This window comes from Euleptes europaea, chromosome 3 (assembly GCF_029931775.1).
Source record: "Euleptes europaea isolate rEulEur1 chromosome 3, rEulEur1.hap1, whole genome shotgun sequence".
In the NCBI taxonomy this organism is placed as follows: domain Eukaryota; kingdom Metazoa; phylum Chordata; class Lepidosauria; order Squamata; family Sphaerodactylidae; genus Euleptes; species Euleptes europaea.
In genome coordinates, this window is record NC_079314.1 from 72956577 (window position 1) to 72978376 (window position 21800).

General features: G+C 41.3%; 1 protein-coding gene across 1 annotated transcript; it reads left to right on the top strand.

Annotated features, from left to right (window-relative positions):
* The first annotated feature begins 10329 nt into the window (after positions 1-10329).
* Positions 10330-21036, top strand: TMEM19 (transmembrane protein 19). The gene is made up of 6 exons (XM_056847311.1): positions 10330-10462; positions 11954-12067; positions 14222-14359; positions 14896-15147; positions 19185-19394; positions 20820-21036. The coding sequence occupies exons 1-6, from the start codon at positions 10330-10332 to the stop codon at positions 20981-20983; spliced, it is 1011 nt and encodes a 336-aa protein (XP_056703289.1). The 3' UTR covers positions 20984-21036.
* The last annotated feature ends 764 nt before the right edge of the window (positions 21037-21800 follow it).

Genomic DNA, 21800 nt, shown 5'->3' on the forward strand with positions numbered 1-21800 from the left:
CAAAGCAGCCATTTTCTCCAAGGGAACTGATCTCTATCGGCTGGGGATCCGTTGTAATAGCAAGAGATCTCCAGCTAGTACCTGGAGGTTGGCAACCCTACCTCCTGCTCTATTGGGCCACCAGAGAATTTGGAATTAAAAAAATGACACCAGAATATCATTATAGCAATATAATGTTATACATATGAACCAGGTTCTCTGAATTCCCAGCTTTTATTTGTAAAACTTTAATATCTAGCCACTTATATTAAAGAGAGATGGCTTTCCCCTAAATATCTGCAAGGGAAAGAGCTAGAGACTTGCTTTAAAAAAAATGCTGGGAATTCAGAGAACCCGGTACACGTCTTGGTATAACATTATATTGATGTAATGATATTCTAGTGCTGATTTTTTTTACAAAACAACAAGCAAAGGGAGGAAACATCTGCCACAGGGACAGGGTTAGGGAAAATGGCTGCCTTGTGAGCAGGGAAATCCAAATTTTCCTACCCACAAACCAGTCATCCAGGCTTTACTGCACTTTCCCCCAAAACTTCAGAACAAACTAGGTTTGAGAAAAATAATGAGGGGAACACTTCACAACAGCACTGAACCTGGAGGTAGATAACCCATGTGGAAATGGCCTCTGCCATTTGGAGACTTTCCTCCAAATTAAAAATCACTCTCCTATCCCACAGCCAACCTGGAAGTAGGAAAACCTCAGAAATCTAATACTTGAGTAGGACTCCAACCTCCAGGAGGAGAATAGAGATCTTGTGGGATTACGACTGATCTCCAGACTACAGAGATCAATTGTTCTGGAGAAAATAGCAGCTTTTGAGGATGGACTCTATGGCATTATATCCTGTCCACCCCATGCTCCACCTCCAAAATCTCAAGGAATTTCCCAACCCAGAGTTGGTACTAGAAACTCATCAGATCTAATGCACAGTAAACAGCTGGATGTAGGGCATCATTCCTCAACTGGGGTTACATAACTGAAAAGGCTCTGCTTCTTGTAACAACGTCCATTCTAGGTAGTGCATGAAGCAGGGCCTGCGAGCTATTAGTTGAAGGGCAGGCATATACAGGAGCAGATGGTCCTTCAAGTACCATAGTCCCAAGCTTTGTAGGGCTTCGACTGTACAATCCCATGTTGCGTTAGTTCAGTCTAAGCCCATTGAAATCAATGGACTTAGACTGGAGTAACTCTATAGAGGATTGCACTATAAAGGATATCTACTTTCAGTTGTAGACTTGGCTCAAACAGCACCCTCAATCTGCCAACTTGATATTTCATGGGGAGTTCAGTCCAATTCCAAACAGGCCGATGGCTCAGCCCCTGATTGGCTCTATCTTTGACTAATAGTACTTCTACCTTATCTGGACTGAACTTCAGTATATTAGCCCTCATGTGCCATGTTGTTACCTCCAGGTGTTGCTGGAGTTGAAGTAAAAGATGAAGGCGAGGTAGAAGATACTCAGAAAAATGTTCATATGTTCAGAGCAGAAAAAATATGTTCAGCTAGAGGAACACTCACTGCAGTTTTGTAATTAAATAATAACAGAACAAATTACTAGTCATCTATAAAAAGACAATTAGTGTGCAGTGTCAACCTCATATTGGAGATGCTTCAGTACAAAAATCTTTGGAGGACCTCAATCAGCAGCTCCTTGTAGAGAGGGGGATAGAATGGAACCCCATGGGAGCCCACAGCACAAATGCTGTGCATTTGAATGCTCATTTCTCAGCATCATCCCTGCTTCAAGTAGGCCAGGCAGGATGGGAACCACCAGAGTTCAATGCCTTCAACCCCATGTCTGCTGATAAGCTACCATGGTTGATGATATCAAAGGTCACTGAGAGATCTAGCAGGATGAGCTCCCCTATCTTTCCTGGAGGATATCATCCAACAGGGGAACTCAGGCAGTTGCTGTTCCAAAACTAGGCCTGAAAACAAAGGTCGAGGTAATTCATTTCCTCCAGCCATGTTCAGGGAGCAGAAAAACATGTTCAGCTAGAGGAACATTCATTGCAGTTTTGTAATGAAATAATAACAGAATAAATGACTAGTTATCTATAAATGCAGTTACGCATGACAATAAGAGAATATTTGAATATCTTTGACACTACTTATTAATGTTCCATGACTTTAAATATACAGGAATCCTGTTATAAAATTAATTGGTGGCTGTGCAGGAAGGTGGATTTGCATTTCAGCCAATTTGCATTTCTTTATGTCAGCTGGAAACCAATATATTGTTTCTGAAGCATATTATTGGCCTCCACCGTTATTGCCATAGAGTTTTCAGAGACAATGAAGGAAAAATCTCCAATATTGTTGCCACATCACTAGGGAGAATGTTAAATAGAGCCCCTGAGCCATTTGGTGTCTCCATGATAGCCCAGGTCTCACTCATACCTCTTTGCCAAGCTTTCATGTGAGGAAAATACTGTACATTGAGTTTTGTTCTGTTTTGCCTTAGCCACAAAACAGAACCTTTATTGGCATTTACAGTAACAAGTTTTGCCTTAGCATTATCCCTATACAGATTTTTAACACTGGGAAAGAGAAATGTGAACTATATCCATCAAACAAGCAGGTCCTCAGGAAATCTTCCCTGTCCCTTATGCCTTGTCAAGAAAATGAATTCCAAATAGATGGACATTTGGGATGATGCCTGATGTGGGAAAGTCTCTATAAGGCAGGGGTGGGGAACCTTTTTTCCACCAAGGGCCATTTAGAAATTTATAACATCATTCACGGGCCATACAAAATTATCAACTTAAAAATTAGCCAACCAAGCCCCAAGCAGGCAGCTACCCCTGATGACCCTCCCCGGCATGGGCAAGCAGGTAGGCATCCAACCGGTGACACATTTGCCCAACTGGTGGCACAGGATGGTCTGTTGCACAACCTGGGCATAGCTGTCCAGCTGCACGCCAGAGTTGCTTCTGCTCCGCATGGTTGGATTCTACAGCCGGCTCCTGCTACCTCCGCCTGCAGGGATGAAATGAGGACACACTGGCTAAGAACTCCCCCGCCCCCACCGTGCATTCTGGCCCTGCCCCCTTTAACTCCCTTTAACTGGGTGGGAAAAGGTTGACACAGTTCCTTGGGCGGTCCTAGCAGCTCCATAGCTAATGACTCTTCTGCAAGGGGGGAAAGGTTCCTTTTCTCGGCAAAACAAACTCACATCCTCCTTGAATAGAGGTTATTCCTGTCCATGGGAGGGGGTGGATCGCCAGTCTTAGATCCTTCTGAACTAGAGATCTGCCAGGACCCACAAAGGGCCAGACCAAATGATTTCGTGGGCCTTAAATGGCCCCCATGCCTGACGTTCCTCACCCCTGCTATAAGGTATAGTGACTCACTGTTTGACCAGTAAGGAGGTGTATTAACTATGTGGCTTTTATGGTTCAAGACAAGTTTTGAGAGTATAGCATGGGCCAAGGGTACATTGTACTCCCGCTGGTGATATTGCCAAAACACTGCTCACACCTGAAGAGATCTCTGCTCAGTTTGTAAAGTTCAGAAACTTGTTGGCCATAACGTTTTAAGTCTATGTGCTCCCCGTGGCTGCTGGACAGGTGTCAAGACTTGCAATTTGATGGCAAAGCTCCAGTCAGTAAATGTTTCTTATATAACAAGCTGGGTGGGGATAGCTCATCAAAGAGAAATGGTTGTTTGGTGGTTACTCTAATTGTACACCATCCCTGAGAAGCACCATCTTCCAATATGACTAAAGTGTCAAAGTGTTCAAACAGCAGGTACACTTATACTTATTCCACCCAACCATGGCTTCCCAGCAGTCATGTCTGTCATTTGAATCCACCCCCACAAATTGATTGCACCACGGGACTGCTGTGAACACCTCATAGCTCTCATACCTATACGGAGCTGGGATAGACTGCCTAATAAAGAGATGGGATTGTACTCACTATCAAACATTTAGGTGTTTCACTTCTTAAAAAATGGGATTGTAACAAATAATCAAATTCTTACCCAGTTGAGGAGTTTGCACCACTCAGCAATAAAAATCACATCACCTAACATTTCTCAAACTTATCTAAATGCATAAAGTTTAAGGCAAATTAGGTTTTGGCTGACACACACACAGACACACACACACACAGAGGAATCTTCCTGATAGAGCCACCAGCAGAAAAACCTGATGTAGCCTTTTACATAACACTTACAGAGAAAGTGAAACAAAGATAAATCGTTCCAACTTCTCTAACACTTGATTGTCCACTACAGAAGATGATTGGTCCCCAAAGTGAAAGCGGTGTGCGAGTTTTTGAATTCTCCAGAATTCTTTGTCAGGCTGGATGTTAAAACACAAACGAACAGGTCTGGATCTTATTTGCTCCTAGGTAATTCCAGATGGGTAGCTGTGGTAATCGGGTAACAGCAAAATAAAACAGGAGTCCAGTGCCACTTTAGAGAGTAACAAAAGCTTTTATAAGTCAGAACTCACTAAATCAGATGCACTGAAGTGTAACTTAGGGTTGTCGGCCTTCAGGTGGTGGCTGGAGAGCTGCTATTACAACTGATCTCCAGGTGACAGAAATCAGTTCCCCTGGAGAAAATGGCCACTTTAGCAATTGGACTCTATGGCACCTTAAAGACTAACAAAATTTGGAAGGTACCAAAATGGTTCAGAACTTTATTGGAACATAGGCAAGGCCTGGTGTGGGCCCTGCTAGGCTGTAACCAGCCACAGCCACCAACCCTCAGAACAAGTGAAAAGTGAAACTAAAGCAAAAGCATTTTCCTTAAGCGATAATATTAAAATAACAGGCAGTGCAGCCCTAAAGAGAGTTACTCCAGTCTAAGCCCATTCACTTCAATAGGCTTAGACTAAAGTACCTCTCTTTAGGATTGCACTGTAATACATTAAGGGAACATCACCCAAAGCACAGCTTCCCACGATATAACACAATTTTACCACTCTCAAGGAAACTGCTGAACCATGTGGTCAACATCAAATCCAAGCTGGAGCCACATATGACTGCTTGGGAGCTCAATTAAGGAACTCCCAGCACTATGTATTGTTTGGCATCCAGATAGGGCTGCTCTGTGAGTCAAAAGAATCCTAGCAGAAATCTGAATGACTTCATGGAGAAGGTGTTTATTAATTACATTATTTATAGTCTGCCTTTATCACTTGTACTCAAGAGGAAATAAACACAGTGAGTCAATTCAATCAACATTAATTGAACAATGCAATAGGAATTAGGGTTGTAGTGGTGAGGCTCTTAGTTACACCTCCTTTAATTATTGGAATGGATCAGAATATAATATGCTGGCTATTGCAAATTTATGCAAAAAACACCATTTATTGTTTAGTACTGAAACATCAAGAAAAAAAAAATCTAGATGGCAAACCTTTCATTCAACTGCCCCTGTCACACTTTTATGAAGCATGATTGAATGTCCTCAGCTGGCTTTAAGGGTAGCCTTTGGGTCACATAGTTTGGTCACCTTTAAACTGTAACTCATCTGGAATGAGGGTTAATGTCCACTCTATTTACTGAAATGAATCTGGAGGAGGGGAAGGGCCTGTGGAGAATTAAGTCAGTTTCTTTCTCAGATGTGCCCAAGATTTGACCTCAGTTCTATAGTCCCTTCATGTCACATTGACTTTTGTGAAAACTTGGGAGAGGAGAACAATGTCTGATAATGCTAGAGACACACTTCTGAAATCTAATAATTAAGAAGACTTTGGTGCAGCTGTTATTTCTGTTAGGTGGCTCTGTAACTGGTTGACAGATTGCACCCAAAGAGTTAATGGTTCCTCATCCACTTGGAGAAAAGTGACTAGTGGAGTGCCTCAGGGATCAGTCCTTGGCCCTGTGTTGTTCAATATCTTTATAAATGACTTTTATGAAGGAATAGAGGGGATGCTTATTAAATTTGCAGATGATACTAAATTGGGAGGGGTAGCAAATACGGTAGAAGACAGAGCTGGGATACAGGATGATCTTGACAGGCTGGAGAATTGGGCTAAAACTAATAAAATGCACTTCAACAAAGATAAATGTAAAGTTCTGAATTTAGGTAGGAAAAATCAAATGCATAATTATAGAAAGGGGGATACTTGTCTGAGCAGTAGAGTGTGTGAAAAGGATCTTCGGGTCTTAATAGACCAAACACTAAACATGAGTCAGCAGTGTGATGCGGTAGCTAAAAAGGCCAACGCGATCTTGGGCTGTATCAACAGAAGTATAGTGTCCAGTTCATGCGAAGTGATGGTATCATTTTACATTTCTCTGCTTAGACCTCACCTAGAGTATTGTGTTCAGTTTTGGGCTCCGCAATTTAAGAAGAATGTAGACAAGCTGGAACGGGTCCAGAGGAGGGCAACAAAGATGGTGAGGGGTCTGGAGAACAAGTCCTATGTGGAAAGGTTGAAGGAGCTGGGTATGTTTAGCCTGAAGAGGAGAAGACTGAGAGGGGATATGATAACCATGTTAAAATACTTGAAGGGGTGTCATATAGAGGAGGGTGCCGAGTTGTTTTCTGTTGCTCCAGAAGGTCAGACCAGAGCCAACGGGTTGAAATGAAAAGACTTTCCGCCTAGACATCAGGAAGAATTTTCTGACAGTTAGAGCAGTTCCTCAGTGGAACAGGCTTCCTTGGGAGGTGGTAAGCTTTCCTTCCCTGGAGGTTTTTAAGAAGAGTCTAGATGGCCATCTGTCAGCAATGCTGATTCTATAACCTTAGGCAGATCATGAGAGAGAGGGCACCTTGGCCATTTTCTGGGCATGAAGTATGGGTCACTAGGGGTGTGTGGGGGAGGTAGTTGTGAATTTCCTGCATTGTGACCCTGGTTGTCCCTTCCAACTCTATGATTCTATGTTCTAAACACTAAGTTTAGTCAGCATTGACCTAGAATTTAAATAAACACTTGGCAGCCATGTGCAAATATGCCTAGGCTTGTAGCATGCTTATTAGAGCAGGGCCTGATTTAAATGTAAAATTTACAGGTTAGATGTACTAGATAGAAATGTGATGCTAGAGAGGCTAATGCACTTGCCCATGTGACGCTGCATGTGCCTAGTAGTGTTTCCTTTCATCTGGGCAGCTGCTACCATGTAAAGCAGATATGTGTGTTTAGTTTACATGAGGAAAAAAAGGGCTGTGTGGAATTGCAACACACTCAAAAACTGAAAAAGGTTGAGGAAAAGGGGTATAAGCAAACCTATGCTTCAAAGAGCAGTGTGTGTGTGTTTTAGGCTTCTAGCAATCCTATGAATTAATGACCTCCAAAATGTCCTATTGTTAAAAGCCTTGCTCAGGTCTTGTAATTAATCTGAGGGCTTTGGCTCCCTTATAGTCAGTCCATCTCATGTTGGGTCTTCCTTTTTTTTCCTGTTCTTTTCAACTTTTCCTCCCATTCTTGTCTTTTCCAGTGACTCTTGTCTTCTCATAATGTGACTAAAGTACAATAGCCTCAGTTTAGTCATTTTAGTTTCTAAACTCTTCTTCATCATGTTTTAAATGAATCAACTTTCTGTCAGCTTTCTTCATTACCCAACTTTCATGTCTATACATAGGAACGGGGAATACTATGGCATGATTTATCTTGATCACCAGTGTCACATCCTTACACTTAAGAATCTTTTCTAGCTCCTTCATGGCTACCCTTCACAGTCTTAATCTCCTCCCGATTTTTTGGTTGCGGTCTCTCTTTTGGTTGATGGAGCCAAGGTAACAATTTCAATTTCTTCGTTTAAAAAGTCGAACAATTTCTCAGCAGACATTGCTTTTGTCGTCTTGCTATTGAGCTGTAACAGGGCTGTTGGATTTTCTATTTAACCTTGAAAAAGCGAGGGCTACGAACAGTTTAGTTTTTTCTTTAAGGAGGGGAGAAGTCGAATCTCAGGTGCTGCTGAGAGTGGAAGGAACAGCTAAGGAGAGGCTGGCGAGACTCGGCTGTTACTGTGGAGAGAAGTCAGTTCACCGAAGAAAGACGAGTGAAAGGGGAGCAGAAACTTTTTTGAAGGAGAGGGAAGGAGATGTAAAAGGAAGTGAAAGCGAGCCCAATTTATGCTCAATCCCACCCAGCGGTTGAAGCGCATGCGCGCCGGAAGACGACTCGCGGGCGTCGGGCGTCCATCTCGCCTTTCGGAATCGAAGCGCCGCGGGGCGCTCCGCGGTGGCGGGGATGGGCCTTCCTTGCGGGGGTGTGGAACGGGGCGCTCGTACAGGGCGGCCGACGAAGATGCCGCGGCTCGCGTGCACCCAGCTCAGTCAGGAGAAAGTAGGCTCAGCGGCCCCATCAGCGTTGAGGTGCGTCAATCCGTGGAGGGAACTTTCGTTTTTTGGAGCGCCTGGGAGAGGGGTGTGTGCGCGCGCGTGAAGTTCCACCTGCTACTCACGCCTCCCTACAGAGCCAAAACACTACTTCTGTCCAGCCTGCTTGGTTTCCCGCTCAGTCTTCCCTAAGATAGCTGAAAGAGCGAGACCCACTTTTCCCAATCCGTGTGCGTGGAGGGGAAGAGGTAGCAAATTCATACCGGCTTAAAATTTTTTACGGCTGTGGTTCCCATCACTTTGGGAGCTGAACTTTGAGAAACATCTCTGGCAAAGAATTTGTGACACTGGCTTCATAGAACTACAATTCCCAGAGTGCTTTGAGGGAGGTCCTGGTAGGTAAAGAGGTTCTGACATGATTTAAAATGTTCCGTATGGATTACCTTGGAACTTCACTGTTACTCTCTGCATTGTCTTTCCAGTGTGATTTATCAGTGGTTTTTCTGACAGCGTTTAGCAGAATATAATGAAAGCTGGTGGTGGCAACTGATCCGAGTACGATTGTGGTTGGGGCACTTTTTCTAGGTTTACTAAAAGAGTATCTCTTTGTAAAAGTATTAAACTTTCCAGTGCTGTTCCTTATGATGTCTGTTTAGATTTTCAAGACCTATTGACTTTTCAGCTTTGAATTGAAGCCTAAAACAAGTAACTTAGCCTGCAACATGAGAAGATTTTGGGGGGTGGGATTTGCTGTCAAGTCCCGGCCAATTTATGGTAAGCCCATAGGGTTTTCAAGACAGGAGATGTTCAGAGTTGTTTTGCCATTGCCTGCTTCTGCATAGCTACCCTTGACTTCCTTGCTGATTTCCCACCCCAGTACAAACCAGGGCCGACCCTGCTTAACTTTTGAGATCTGACAAGGTCAGGAGTGAGAAGAGATGTGTGTGTAAAGTGCTGTGAAGTTACAGCTGATTAATTGCAGCCCAGTTGGGATTTCGAGACAGGAGATGTTCAGAGGTAGTCTGCCACTGCCTGCCTCTGCATAGTTTCCGTAAACTTCCCTGCTGGTTTCCCATCCCAGTACAAACTGGGGCTGACCCTGCTTAACTTTTTGAGATCTGACAAGGTCAGGAGTGAGAAGAGATGTGTATGTAAAGTGCTGGCACAGCTGATTTATTGCAACCCAGTAGGGCTTTCAAAGCTAGAGACTAACAGAGGTGGCTTGCCGTTGCATTACTCCTTCATAGTGACCCTGGTATTCTTTGGTGGTCTCCCATCCAAGTACTAATCAGGGCCAACCCTGCTTAGCTTTTGAGGTCAGGCTAGCCTGGGCCATCCAGGTGAGGACAAGAAGAGATACTGAAGCTACAATGAAATGCAACAGTAATAATGGAGTAGTGATATTTTCTGGATTGATTAGTTCTGTGATTCCTGAAGAGGGGGGTTCACTACTAGATTGTGAGAGGATAAGTTCTTAGGCTATAGACCTAAACCCATTAGGTTCTTGTAGGTTGGAGATGGAATTATTAGGAGGACTAGAGACTAATGTATCCATTATGGGTCTTCTCCATAGGACCAATTTTGTATTGCCAGTGATTTGTGCTTCATAAAATGTGTATGGTCCATGTATCATCTTGATATTGAGTTTTGCCAAGAACAGATGCCACATGCAGAGCTTCTTCCAGTTAGTTTATCTGTTGCCATTAAGATTGCTGTGAGAAATGTATGTGAATAGTATTAGACTATATTTCTCCCAGAGGTAATGTCTTGGCACAGAATCAAATGCTATTTTGAGATTGATAAATGGAACACATAGTTGCCTAGGTAGTCACTCAAATATTTATTCAGTCATCACATCTAACTTGACCCTAATAAAGGGGATATCTGGTTTTCCACAATAGTAAGAAGATTCCTTACACCGCACCATGCATTATCACGTTGCTTCTCTTTGCTTTATTTTTAAAATCTTCACTGATTTCCATATTGACAGTTTGGGAGCTACCTTGCTTCCACAATATTAGATTCATTAACATGTTATATAATTAACTGAAAGCCTTTTTTGCTTTTGCATACAGATAATACATCCATGCCATTTTATTCGTGGGACGATCTCTACAAACAATATTTAAAAATGATAACAAATATTATCATCTTGAGTGTACTTATTTGTATTTCTTTATCGTTTTGGATTGTGTCCATGACTGCGAGCACCTATTATGGTAAGGCTTAAATAGTGACATTTTCATTAAATGTTACAAGTTGGTGTGTTTGTACACAAGTATGTTACTAATTCTGAATTTGCGTGTTTACTCAGAAGTAAGTCTCATGTTAATCAGTGGAGTTTTCTTCCAGGTAGGTGTGTCATGAAGGCGGTTAAAAGATGTGGTCAGTCAATGGCTGCCATTGTATTGACAAGCACTGATTATGTATGTGTAAAGTGCTGTCAAGTTGCAGCCAACTTATGGCGACCCCAACAAGGGACTTTCAAGACAAGTGAGAAGCAGAGGTGGTTTCCATAGGCACTTGACTACTATGTTTAAATTTCCCAGATTCAGAAGTGGAACAAATTCTTAACTTTAGCTGAAGTAGACAGGTATTTATATTTAGCATAGTGTTCTAAAAATTTTCTACACATTAAAAGTATCCTTAGTTCTCAGTTATAGCATAAAGTTAAAATACTCTGAACAGTTTCAAGAAGCAATCAATTTTGCAAAATCGGGTTTCATCTGTGTCTTGCTTGTCTGTCTTTGTTAATTTCTGTTGTCAACCTTTTTATAATCAAGAATAAGAAAGCAAGATTTGTGAGGGAGAGAAATCATCCCCAACACCTCCATTTTCAGCTCTCTTATATTGTCTCCTTCTCTTACATCCCTTTGTGGGCCACTTTTTCCTAACGTTGCCATTTTCTCCATCCCCAACCCTTTTGCTGGCCAGACTCCCAATTGTGAGGGTGGGGGGAAGTGCTAAAACAGAAGGAGCATCCTGCATACAATCTGCTCCAGAGTTCTTCCTTCCACCTGCCTAGTGATGGGGGAGCTATCAGAAGGCTGTCTGTAGTTAACGGCCCTGGAGTAGAATGCATGTAGGATGCTTTTTCTGCTTCCAACACCTCCTCCTTCTCACCATCCAGCCGATTGGGTGTGGATAACTTCAAGTGTTGTAGCTTCTGCCACTTCCTCTCCTTCCCTCCTCCCCACTTGTGCCGTTGTCACTTCCTCTTTCACTCCAGCTCTCCTCCTGTTGCCGTCTCCAAGTCATCATAATCGTTCTGCTTTCTCCCCTCAGTATGTTTTTAAAAATATCTCTGTTGTAATGCTAAGCAAGATCTTGTAAGGTCTTGCTTTTGAGATTTTTATGCAACCCTTGAGAATTTCCAGGATTTACGAAAAAAGAGTAAAAAATCCCTTGTATCTGAACATGGCACCACTTTGTGGATTCTTTGATCCTTCCTTTGGGGCGATTGTTCAGAATTAGGTGTATGACTGAACCGGTAAGTATCATGTTTGTAAAGTACCAGAAGTTAAAACAGAAGAAAACTTGATCCATTTGTGTAAATAAAGAGTTCAAAATGCTCCTATTTAGAATGCAGGCAAAAATCTTATGAGTTGTGATCCTTAGCCCTTTGAGGATTCTTGAAACTATTTTATAAGATATAGAATGAAATCTTGCTTTTCTGGTTTTCTAAATGTTGTTTTCAACAACCTGTCTAGGTGCTTTACGCCCTATTTCTCCATGTCGCTGGTTGTTTTCAATTCTAATTCCACTAATGATTGCTTCACGTGGATTTAAGAAGAAAAGTCTAGATCATGGTGGAGCAATAGGAGGTCAGTTGTTGTGATTTGACTTTGGTTTTTGTATGTATTTCTCTTTTAATTTTCTTTTCATCCTTCCATGGAACGTTTAAGTATTTGTTTTTAAACTTTACTGGTCTTAGGCTACTTCATATTACTTGTATAAATAAGGTGCTTATCAAATGATAGCATCTCTGCCACATTCTGAAGTTATTTTCATTGCAAGCCTTTATGCTCAGGAACCTTTGCTTTTGTGCTTCGGACTACAACTCTTTGGCTCTGGTTTCAAAATTTTATTTAACTATTTTTCTTCCTTGTTTTGCTGAAGATTTAGATGGATACTGAGATGGGTGGGGGTATAAAATGGTTTATTGAAAAAAAGTGCTTACATTTTCAGGGAAGGCACAAATATTGAAGGAAGTCTTTAAAGAGAGTTTGTGCTTAAGCACTGTGCCTGTGTAAGGTCAGAAGCAAGCAGACAAGAGAGGACCAGCATGCTTGTTCCCATTCTATGTGTATTGGCTTATTTGTACATGTCATGTATGCTGGGTAGTGGAGCCCTTATGGTAATAGTCAGAAAATGGGTCCCATTTATGTGTGAATAATGAGCTGGATCCCTTGGAGGATTTCTGTGGACAGAAGGGATTTCCATCTGTGGTGTGTTATTTTGTGACCTCATCCCCACACTGCAACCTAAGTGCCCCTGAAATGCTGCTGCTGAAGGACAGGGGAACCCCAGGAATAGTGTGAGGAGGGAATCAGTGAAAATAACCCCCCTCCTTCTGTTCACAGCAATCGTCCATGGGATCCATCCCGAGCTATGAAAACATAAACCTGAACATGTATGTGTAGTGAGCGTGAGAACACATATATGGTGTAAGAGAATAAATGGTTGCAGAGTGAATTTAGGCTTGATAACCCAATCAAGTGTATTTAGCTCTTCCATGTTGTAGCTTTATAGGAGGCCCCCAAAATGGCTGCAGTTCAGTTTGGGTGCTGTGGGGGTTAACACACATGCCAAAAGTATTGTCTAGTTGAATTGAAGTTATTAGGATCTCTACATTGTAAACAGTTGGTGGGTTGAATCTAAAATATGGTTTCAGCCAGTTTATTGCCAGTATTGTGCTAGTGCTGTACACTACATATAGTTTCTGACAAGATTTATAGTTTATGTTAGGTTGAGAATACAGCATTGGAGAAAGGTTTACATTTAGGGAATAGCAATATGGTATCGATCAAGGAACAGCTGAGTGGCAGTGAAATAGAAAGTATAGTTGGGCTGGTAGAGTTCAGGAAAGAGAATTAGGTTCTAAGGAGGAAATTAAAAGAGAACAGGGAAGAAGTTTTAGGAAGTATTTTCTGTAATCTGCTGTTGGTAATTTGTTTGAGGGGGATATGCAGTCTATACTATATCCCAGTGTATGCGCACTTTTGTGTTAATTTCACCTAATTTTTTTAGTAGATGTTTCAGCCTGATATTTTGTGATACATTTTTGTATTTTTCCTCTTTTTCTATCAAGGTGGATCTGGATTTGGAAGGCTTTGTGTACATATGTGCCCATATATTTATAAGTGTAATTGTGCAGATTCAGCATTCTGAACTGCCTCCAATATTTTTATAGGGAACTTGGGATACAAATGTTAAAATATTCTGCACAGGGAAACTCACCAACAGGTGTAAGTGTGCGAGAAATAGCTTACTTGCTATCCATGAATTTTTCCAAGACCTTTAGGAAGAATACAAAGTATTGATACTTAGTGTTTATAATGCTTCGTACACATTATCTTGTGAAACAACCCTGGAGTAGTCTCCACATTGTGGATGGGGAGCTGAGGATGAATTACAGAAAGAATGTAAAGTCAGGGTGTAAACTGCTGTATTTGGAAACATTTCTGCCATCTAACAAAATATGAAATATTCAAGTGCATTTTCATCTCATCAATTTGTATAGATGAGCGTGGCTTTCTCCTGTCATGTTTTCCCTTGTGAAGAAAACCAAAGTGTATACATCTACTTTATCCTCCTCTTGAATGCTTTAATCTATGTTGTCTTTAGACATAACAACAATATCATTGATAAATGTATCACCTTAATCTAGGGTGATCGTTAACATTGTGAACTATTTTTTGAGTCAAGAAGTAACTTTGCAATGAAGGTAATAACTCTTATCACTTTTCCCTCCTCAGGTTTATTAGTTGGATTTATTCTTACTGTTGCAAATTACAGCTTTTTCACTGCCTTGCTCATGTTTTTCATTACATCCTCTAAACTTACGAAGTGGAAAGGAGAAGTAAAAAAGAAAATAGATTCTGAATACAAAGAAGGTGAGGGTTTGGGATTGGGCTTTTTGCTTGTCTGTTTTTTCCATCCTCTATTCTTGCCCTCCCCATGGCAGTTTGACTCTCCTGCTGCATATGGCCTGAACTTAAGCTGCTTTCAGCTTGAATCGATTTAAAACATTTTGATATATTTTATTATCTGTTTATATGCCACCTTGGACCCCATATTGGGGGGAAAGATGGCATAGACATCTTGAGTATATTTCAAAAGTCACTTTGAAGCCTACGAGTAACTTTCATTTTAACTTTTAATTAAGGGCGTGAAAGTATGCACAGAGTGAATGCTGCTTTTTCTGCTCTCTGAGTCATTAGCAGGTAGCTGGATGGATATTATAAAGTACAGGTCACAATTATAGTGCCACAGAAGTTAGCAATAGTGATTGTGCTCTTTGCTGCCAGTTAAGGAAAACCATGGTGGAGTAGAGATCAGTATTTTAAGCAGTGAGTTCTTCCATTCTAACTTTGAGTCCCTTTGTGTCTTCAGTGATGCATTATCTTGTGATTTGCCTATTTTTACACAGGTGGACAGAGAAATTGGGTGCAAGTTTTCTGCAATGGTGGTGTACCTGCAGAATTGGCACTACTGTACATGATTGAAAATGGACCTGGTGAAATTCCAATTGACTTTTCCAAACAGTATACAGCATCCTGGATGTGTCTGTCTTTGCTGGGTGCTTTGGCCTCCTGTGCTGGGGACACATGGGCCTCAGAGATTGGTACAGTCATGAGTCATGAACCCCGGTTAATAACAACCTGGGAAAAGGTTCCAGTAGGTAAGGTCTGAATTTCTCCTTTTATTTCCAGAAATCATCTCTACTTGAATGGGGAGTGGGCAGTTGGAGAAATTCCTTTTTGTGGTCTAGGGTGCTGTGAACCACATTCTTGTTTAGCCTTGAATTTGGCTTGACAGATTGCTTTGTGTTACCTTGGTTACAACTCACCCCATTACTAGATTCCATTCTCTTTTTGGGGTGATTTTTTAATTTGTGTGTGTGTGTATGAACAGAAAAATAATACAAAAGGAAAAATAGATTAATAAGATCTAATCTTAAAATCGTAACGATCATGAAATCTGGATAACATCTAACAGATGGATAACAAACAATAAACAAGACTAGCAGACAATTTTCTTTGCAAAATAATACAACATTATATATCAGTGGAAGCACTAATGTGTGTGTTAAGTGCCGTCAAGTCGCTTCCGACTCATGGCGACCCTATGAATGAATGTCCTCCAAAGTGTCCTATCTTTGACAGCCTTGCTCAGATCTTGCAAATTGAGGGCTGTGGCTTCCTTTATTGAGTCAGTCCATCTCTTGTTGGGTCTTCCTCTTTTCCTGCTAATAGAAGCACTAATAGTTTCCAATAATCCTAACATCAATCTTATAATAAATCATACATTTTCTATATAATACTTATAAATAATAATGTATAAGTAATTGAAATCATTTTAAAATTAAACATCACTGTAAGGCCGAATTATTATTAAATCAAGTTATTAGATCAAATACAACATGTGGGATAAAATATTACCTACAGTATTACTAGTTGTTAAATACTTCTAAAAACAAACATCCTCATTTTTAAATTTTACATCTTTCCCCCCCATATTTGACCAATATAACAGCATACTTATTTTTCCTAAGAGTAATGCAAATAATATAATTTCCATTTTTCTTGAAATTCTTTAGATGGTTTCTTGTTAACAGAATTTGTAAGTTTGACAATAGATGTATATTCAGCCAGTTTGCTCTCCCATTCTGCTATAGTAGGGCATTCTTCTGCTTTCCATTTCATTGCCATTACAACTCTGGCCAAGATATAACTCGTCAGAGGAGATGCTTGCTTGATAATGGAGCAAGAAGTACTGAAGCAGTTATAAATGAAAGTGATAGAAAAAAGAAAATTAAGATATAAAAGGGGTGGCCGGGCGTTCTTAGCACAAAGCCAGCCTTATCTTTTCCATTCTCATTGTAATCAGAGCCTGCAGTTTAAGATCTGCACAAGCTCACCTGTCTCGAAGGTCTCTCATATTGAAAGAGGTGAGAGGATTAAGATATCTTCTACAGCTGCATTCTGTCTCATACCCATGGCAAGATAAACCCAGAGCATTTCCAAACGCGTCTTTTCAGCCCGCCATCTTTCCTGGAAGTCTCCTAGTACTGGATTCCATTCTCAAAGTCACTATATTACCTTTTTACCTCAATAAATACCAACAGTTTCATAATGAAGAGAGACAAGACCTCTACAAGATTTTTATACTTCAGACCTGGCTAATGGGGAACAAATACCAGCCAAGATTCTCAGTGGGGAAAAAAGATTTGTTTCAGCTGCATCAAGTCAAAGCATTTTCTTTCAGTCCCACAGTAGAACAACAAGCAGCACATCATCAAATTAATTTTGAATAACTAATTTGTACGAATGCTGATATATTCAAAGTTTGGTCTCTAACACCTATGAAAGTCTGCTTAATCTTGTGTGTGGTGACTTGAACAATCTTTGTCTCATTTGAGAAGCACTTACTAAAAATGTGCTCTTGCGAGAGGCATAAACAAGGGTCTGGAAAGCCCACTGCCTCAGAGAAAGTTTTTATACAGGTGGCGTATTTCTTCCATATGTATAACACCTTTCCCTGCTATACTTAAGGAAGAATAATAATTGGTTTTTATATGCTGCCTTTCTCTACCACTTAAGGGAGAATCAAACCGGCTTACACTACACCGCGCTGGGGGGATATAACATTTCTGTTTCATACTGTAACATGCGCTGGGCATGTAAGGCAGTAAAAATCTTTTGGGAGAAGGCTTTCTGCAGAATCAATAAGATTATAAAAGCAGCCTGAACCCAAATTAGCACCAGACTGTTTACAGATGAGAACAAAAGTTTAATGTGTAAACCTCTAAGTTTAATACTGCTACGGTTATTATCACTCAAAATTGAAAGTTCCAGGCCCAACTCAAAAAACACGTGACTGCATCTGAAGGGTAGCACTGCTTGATAAATTGATCCACTAAATGAGTCTAATAAGAAATTCAGATGCTTTGTATATGATTTTGTAATTGTAGAAAAGAGCAAGAGTCCAGTAGTTAAAGACTAACAAATATTTTCTGGCAGGGTATGAGCTTTCGTGAGCCATAGCTCACTTCTTCAGATAGCTGAAGAATCTGAATTCTGTGTCTTTAAGGTGCTACTGGAATCTTGTTCTTTTCTACTACTGCAAACAGACTAACACGGCTACCCACTGTGATTTTGTAATTATTTATCTTATGTGCCAAAGCAGATCCAAGCCTAGTTCAACCTTCATGAAGATAGATCACAATGGGTAGCTGTATTAGTCTGCCAATAGCAGTAGAAAAGAGCAAGAGTCCAGTAGCACCTAAAAGATTAACAATTTTTGCCGGAGTATGAGCTTCCGTGAGCCGAAAGAATTGAGCTGTGCCTCATGAAAGCTCATGTCCTCCATGTAGTAAGGGTCCCTGGGGAGAAATTTTAGTGATACAGTAATTGTATCCTGGTATGTGTACTAAAAATCAAAGTAGTATATTGCAATACTGAATATTCCTATATTGTACTAGACCAGTGATGGCGAACCTTTTAGAGACCGAGTGCCCAAACTGCAACCCAAAATCCACTTATTTATCGCGAAGTGCCAACACAGCTAGAAGTCCACATGGGGCTAGGGGTTGCCAGGTCCATCTTTGCCACCTGTGGGAGGTTTTTGGGGCAGAGCCTGAGGATGGTGGGGTTTGGGGAGGGACTTCAATGCCATAGAGTCCAATTGCCAAAGTGGCCATTTTCTCCAGGTGAACTGAAATAGCAGATCTCCTACTACTACCTGGAGGTTGGCAACCCTGCATGGGCTGCTGAGCGGGGGAAGGAAAGCAGCTGGAGTATAGCCCCCACCCCTTCAGTTTGGTTCTTTTTCCAACTGTTATCTTCATACGAATTAAAAAAGACTGTTATTTGGGGGGGGCTGATGGTGGGGACAGCCCTCTGCACGCGCTCAGAGGCACCTTCGGTTGCATGAATGAGCAGAGTGGAAACCAGAGCTAAGCGAAGGGCTTGGCTCCAGCACAAACGCCAGGCGGGCCCCCGTTCGGCCCTCATCGCCAACCCCCTGCCCTGCAGTCACCAACCAGCCTGCCGCAGACGGCCGCCCAGGCGTCCCACTCCCGGTCCAGCCCCATCCTGGCTCCACCTCTTCCAGTCCTCGGCAGAAGGCTCGTCGTTGTCTTCACTTCCGGAGCGCGCAGCCGGCGACTGCGGAGAAGGCACTGGGAAGGAGCCCGGCACTTCCTGGAGGAGCCGGGAAGGCACCACTGGTCCCCAGCCTCCTCAGCCGGGAGAACGAACTCCGGCAAACTCTGTGCTGGGGCGACGGCTCGCGTGCCCACAGAGAGGACTCTGAGTGCCACCTCTGGCACGCGTGCCATAGGTTCGCCACCACTGTACTAGACATTGGGAATGTTATATCTATATTAGTCTGAAGTGTTTGCTGTGATCTCTACAAAAAAGGCAATTTAATAGGCGTTTTAAAATCCAGCATTTTTGGTTTCTTAATTCTAGTGTTCTGTTGCTAAAGACAAGTATCTTCTGTTGCTAACTCATTTTAGTTTTTGAGAAGAGTTGCTAAAGACAAGTATCTTCTGTTGCTTAACTCTTTTTGGTTTTTGAGAAGAGTTAATGGCTTTAAAATAGAGCAAGATTCTGCCTACCTCCAAATGAGTGATGGGAATGTGTGTCTATTTTCTTTCTGCACTATTGAATGTATGTTCTAAAACGTTTAATTTCTGGTGTGTTGTTTGTTTAGGTACCAACGGTGGTGTCACTGTAGTTGGCCTAATCTCAAGCCTGCTTGGGGGCACATCAGTAGGAGTGGCTTACTTCATTTCTCAGTTGCTCTTTGTGAATGATCTGGATATGTCTGCTCCACAATGGCCAATTATTGTGTTTGGTGGAATAGCTGGCTTACTGGGATCAATGATTGATTCTTACTTGGGAGCCACCATGCAATACAGTGGTAGGTTTTCAGTGTTGTTTTAAAGTGGTGTGACCTAGTTTTTCAGAGATCATAAACCTCAGTTATTTTAATGTTTGGGGTCTTCGGTACATTGAAAGTCCTGTTCATAAAGGTTGAATTCAGATCATTTATTAATATGTAACCACTGGAACTTTTCTCCACAAAACTTTCCTGCTTCAGTTAATGAGAATTGTATTTTGTAACCTCTCTGTTGCATTGACCAACAAAAAGGAAATCATAAGCAACCAAGCTGGGTTAATAGGAGGATCTTGCTGTACCTACTATATGAATATGATGATGCTTAAATCCTCCAAATCCACACTTTTCCTGTTTCAAAACTAGTTGTTCTATTCCAATTTCAATGGTTTCTTATCGAGTCTGTCACCTAGTTTGGGGCAAGGGAATGGTCTGAATTAAATTATTTATAAAGTACTTGTAGTATCAATATATCTAAATATGTGAATACTTATATCTGGAGACTGGAACCATGGACAGACAAGGCAGATCTTTCTACAAACATTTAAAAGCCCCAGATTTGCAGAAAAATCTGAAATTGAATATATGGAGGGTTAATCCCCCCCCAATAATAGATGCAGCTCTTGTAGCTTTAAAAAAACAACCGCCATCCATGGTGGTTGCTAAGCAACCACAACAGTATTGCCAACCTTCAAACCTTGGTTTCTATAAGTGAAAGATGCAGGGGGGATTTATTTCAACCGGACCCAGCAGCAATCACTGGGCAACTTGTTACCACCCAACTAGCATTCACCCAGGCCTGGCTGCTTCCTACAGTTTAACAGCAGCCGCTCCACCAAAATCAAGTATAGTGTAGTGGTTATAGTTTCAGACTAGGATCTGGGAGGTCCAGATTCCAATCCCCACCATGCTATGGAAGCTAACTGAGTGATCTTGGGCCAGTCACACACTCTCAACCTAACCTACCTCACTGGTTGTTATGAGGATAAAACAGAGGAGAGGAGAATAGCGTAAGCTGCTTTGGGTCCTCTTTGTGGAGGAAGACAGGATATTAATTAAGTTAATAAATATATATGAAGATGAGGGCAGATAAAAGATAGGTTGGTGGGTGGGTGGGAGGGTGGGAATGGGAAAAGGAAGTAGGGAAAGGGTAGAGGCTGTAGGAACTTTCAGGGAAGGGAATGAGGAAATAGCGGGCGAGGGGAAATGAGATGCCTCCTTGCAAGTCCTTGTGAGTTCCCTGCTTATGAAGAATAATAGATGAAAAGTAATCAAATCCAACTGATACAGAACAGTTGCTACACTTTGCGTGTTTATTGCTTCTACTGAAGGCACTGAAAAGCAAGTGAGATGCTTCATTGCCTGTTATTATTTATGGGGTACACATTATAATTATTGATAAGGATGTCTGCCCAGCAAATTGATCTTACTGTTTTTCCCTCCCCCCAGGTTTAGATACTCGCACTGGAATGGTTATCAGCCATCAGACAGAAGACACAAAGCATATATCTGGAAAACCTATTCTAGATAACAATGCAGTGAATCTTTTTTCCTCTGTAGTTGTTGCTTTGTTGTTGCCTGGTCTGGCATGGGGTTTTTGGCCAAGAGGGTAAACTCTCATGAACATATCCTGAATAGACAAGCTATGACTGAAGGATTCCCTACAAGACACTTTGTAACTTTCAGATGGAGAGTTTATCTTACAACTTTTATGAAGGCATGAGAAATTTCTGGACAACTAAGACTGGACTACCTACAGCAGCTGCAGTCATTGCTGGCAGAGTAGACTAAAGAAATGGTGTTGTTTTGATAAATGCTCTTCTGTAACAGAATACAATTCTCACCTGAATTATGAGTCACTACTTTTGAATATTTGATCTCAACTCATTCCCCACAGTCTGCCAAGTAAGGGAGTAGGAGGTGGGAAACCAAAGTTTATCTTTTGACAGCTTAGTACTTTATTCATAAACCCAGGGAATGGATCTCAGAATTTTGCATTTGCTGCATTGTTCTGCTGTAGTAGGATTCTGAAATCTTGTATTTCTCTTACAGGAAGAGGGAAGCACTTGTGTGTTGGGGGTTTTCTGACTGTGCTTTTAAGAGGTATGTGGGAAGTGACCACATTTGAGTCTCAGGTGATAGACTTTCTAACAACAAAACATTTCTGTACAGTAAGGATACATTTCTTGTCAATGCTGGTTTTTGAAAGCATGTATGAAGTTTCTGTTGGCTGTAATCATACTAAATTATTGATCTCTAAGGATTAATTTATTGAATTTAAAGTATTGTGTTTAAAAAATAGATACTTATTTTGAACATGGTCACTGTCTATAATTTATTTGCTTTGTTAGCTAAGGTTTTATGCTGGTATATTGAGCAAATGATGTTCTTTGCATTTTTTGAATGGTTCTTTTTTGTTTGTTTTTTATG

What these genes read in the sequence shown, in the direction of transcription:
- TMEM19 (XM_056847311.1), top strand. Translation starts at nt 10,330, where the DNA reads ATGCCATTTTATTCGTGGGACGATCTCTACAAACAATATTTAAAAATG. An exon ending in TCATGGTGGAGCAATAGGAG is followed by an intron (nt 12,068 to 14,221) that starts GTCAGTTGTTGT and finishes TTCCCTCCTCAG; the next exon opens with GTTTATTAGTTGGATTTATT. An exon ending in AGCCACCATGCAATACAGTG is followed by an intron (nt 19,395 to 20,819) that starts GTAGGTTTTCAG and finishes CCCTCCCCCCAG; the next exon opens with GTTTAGATACTCGCACTGGA.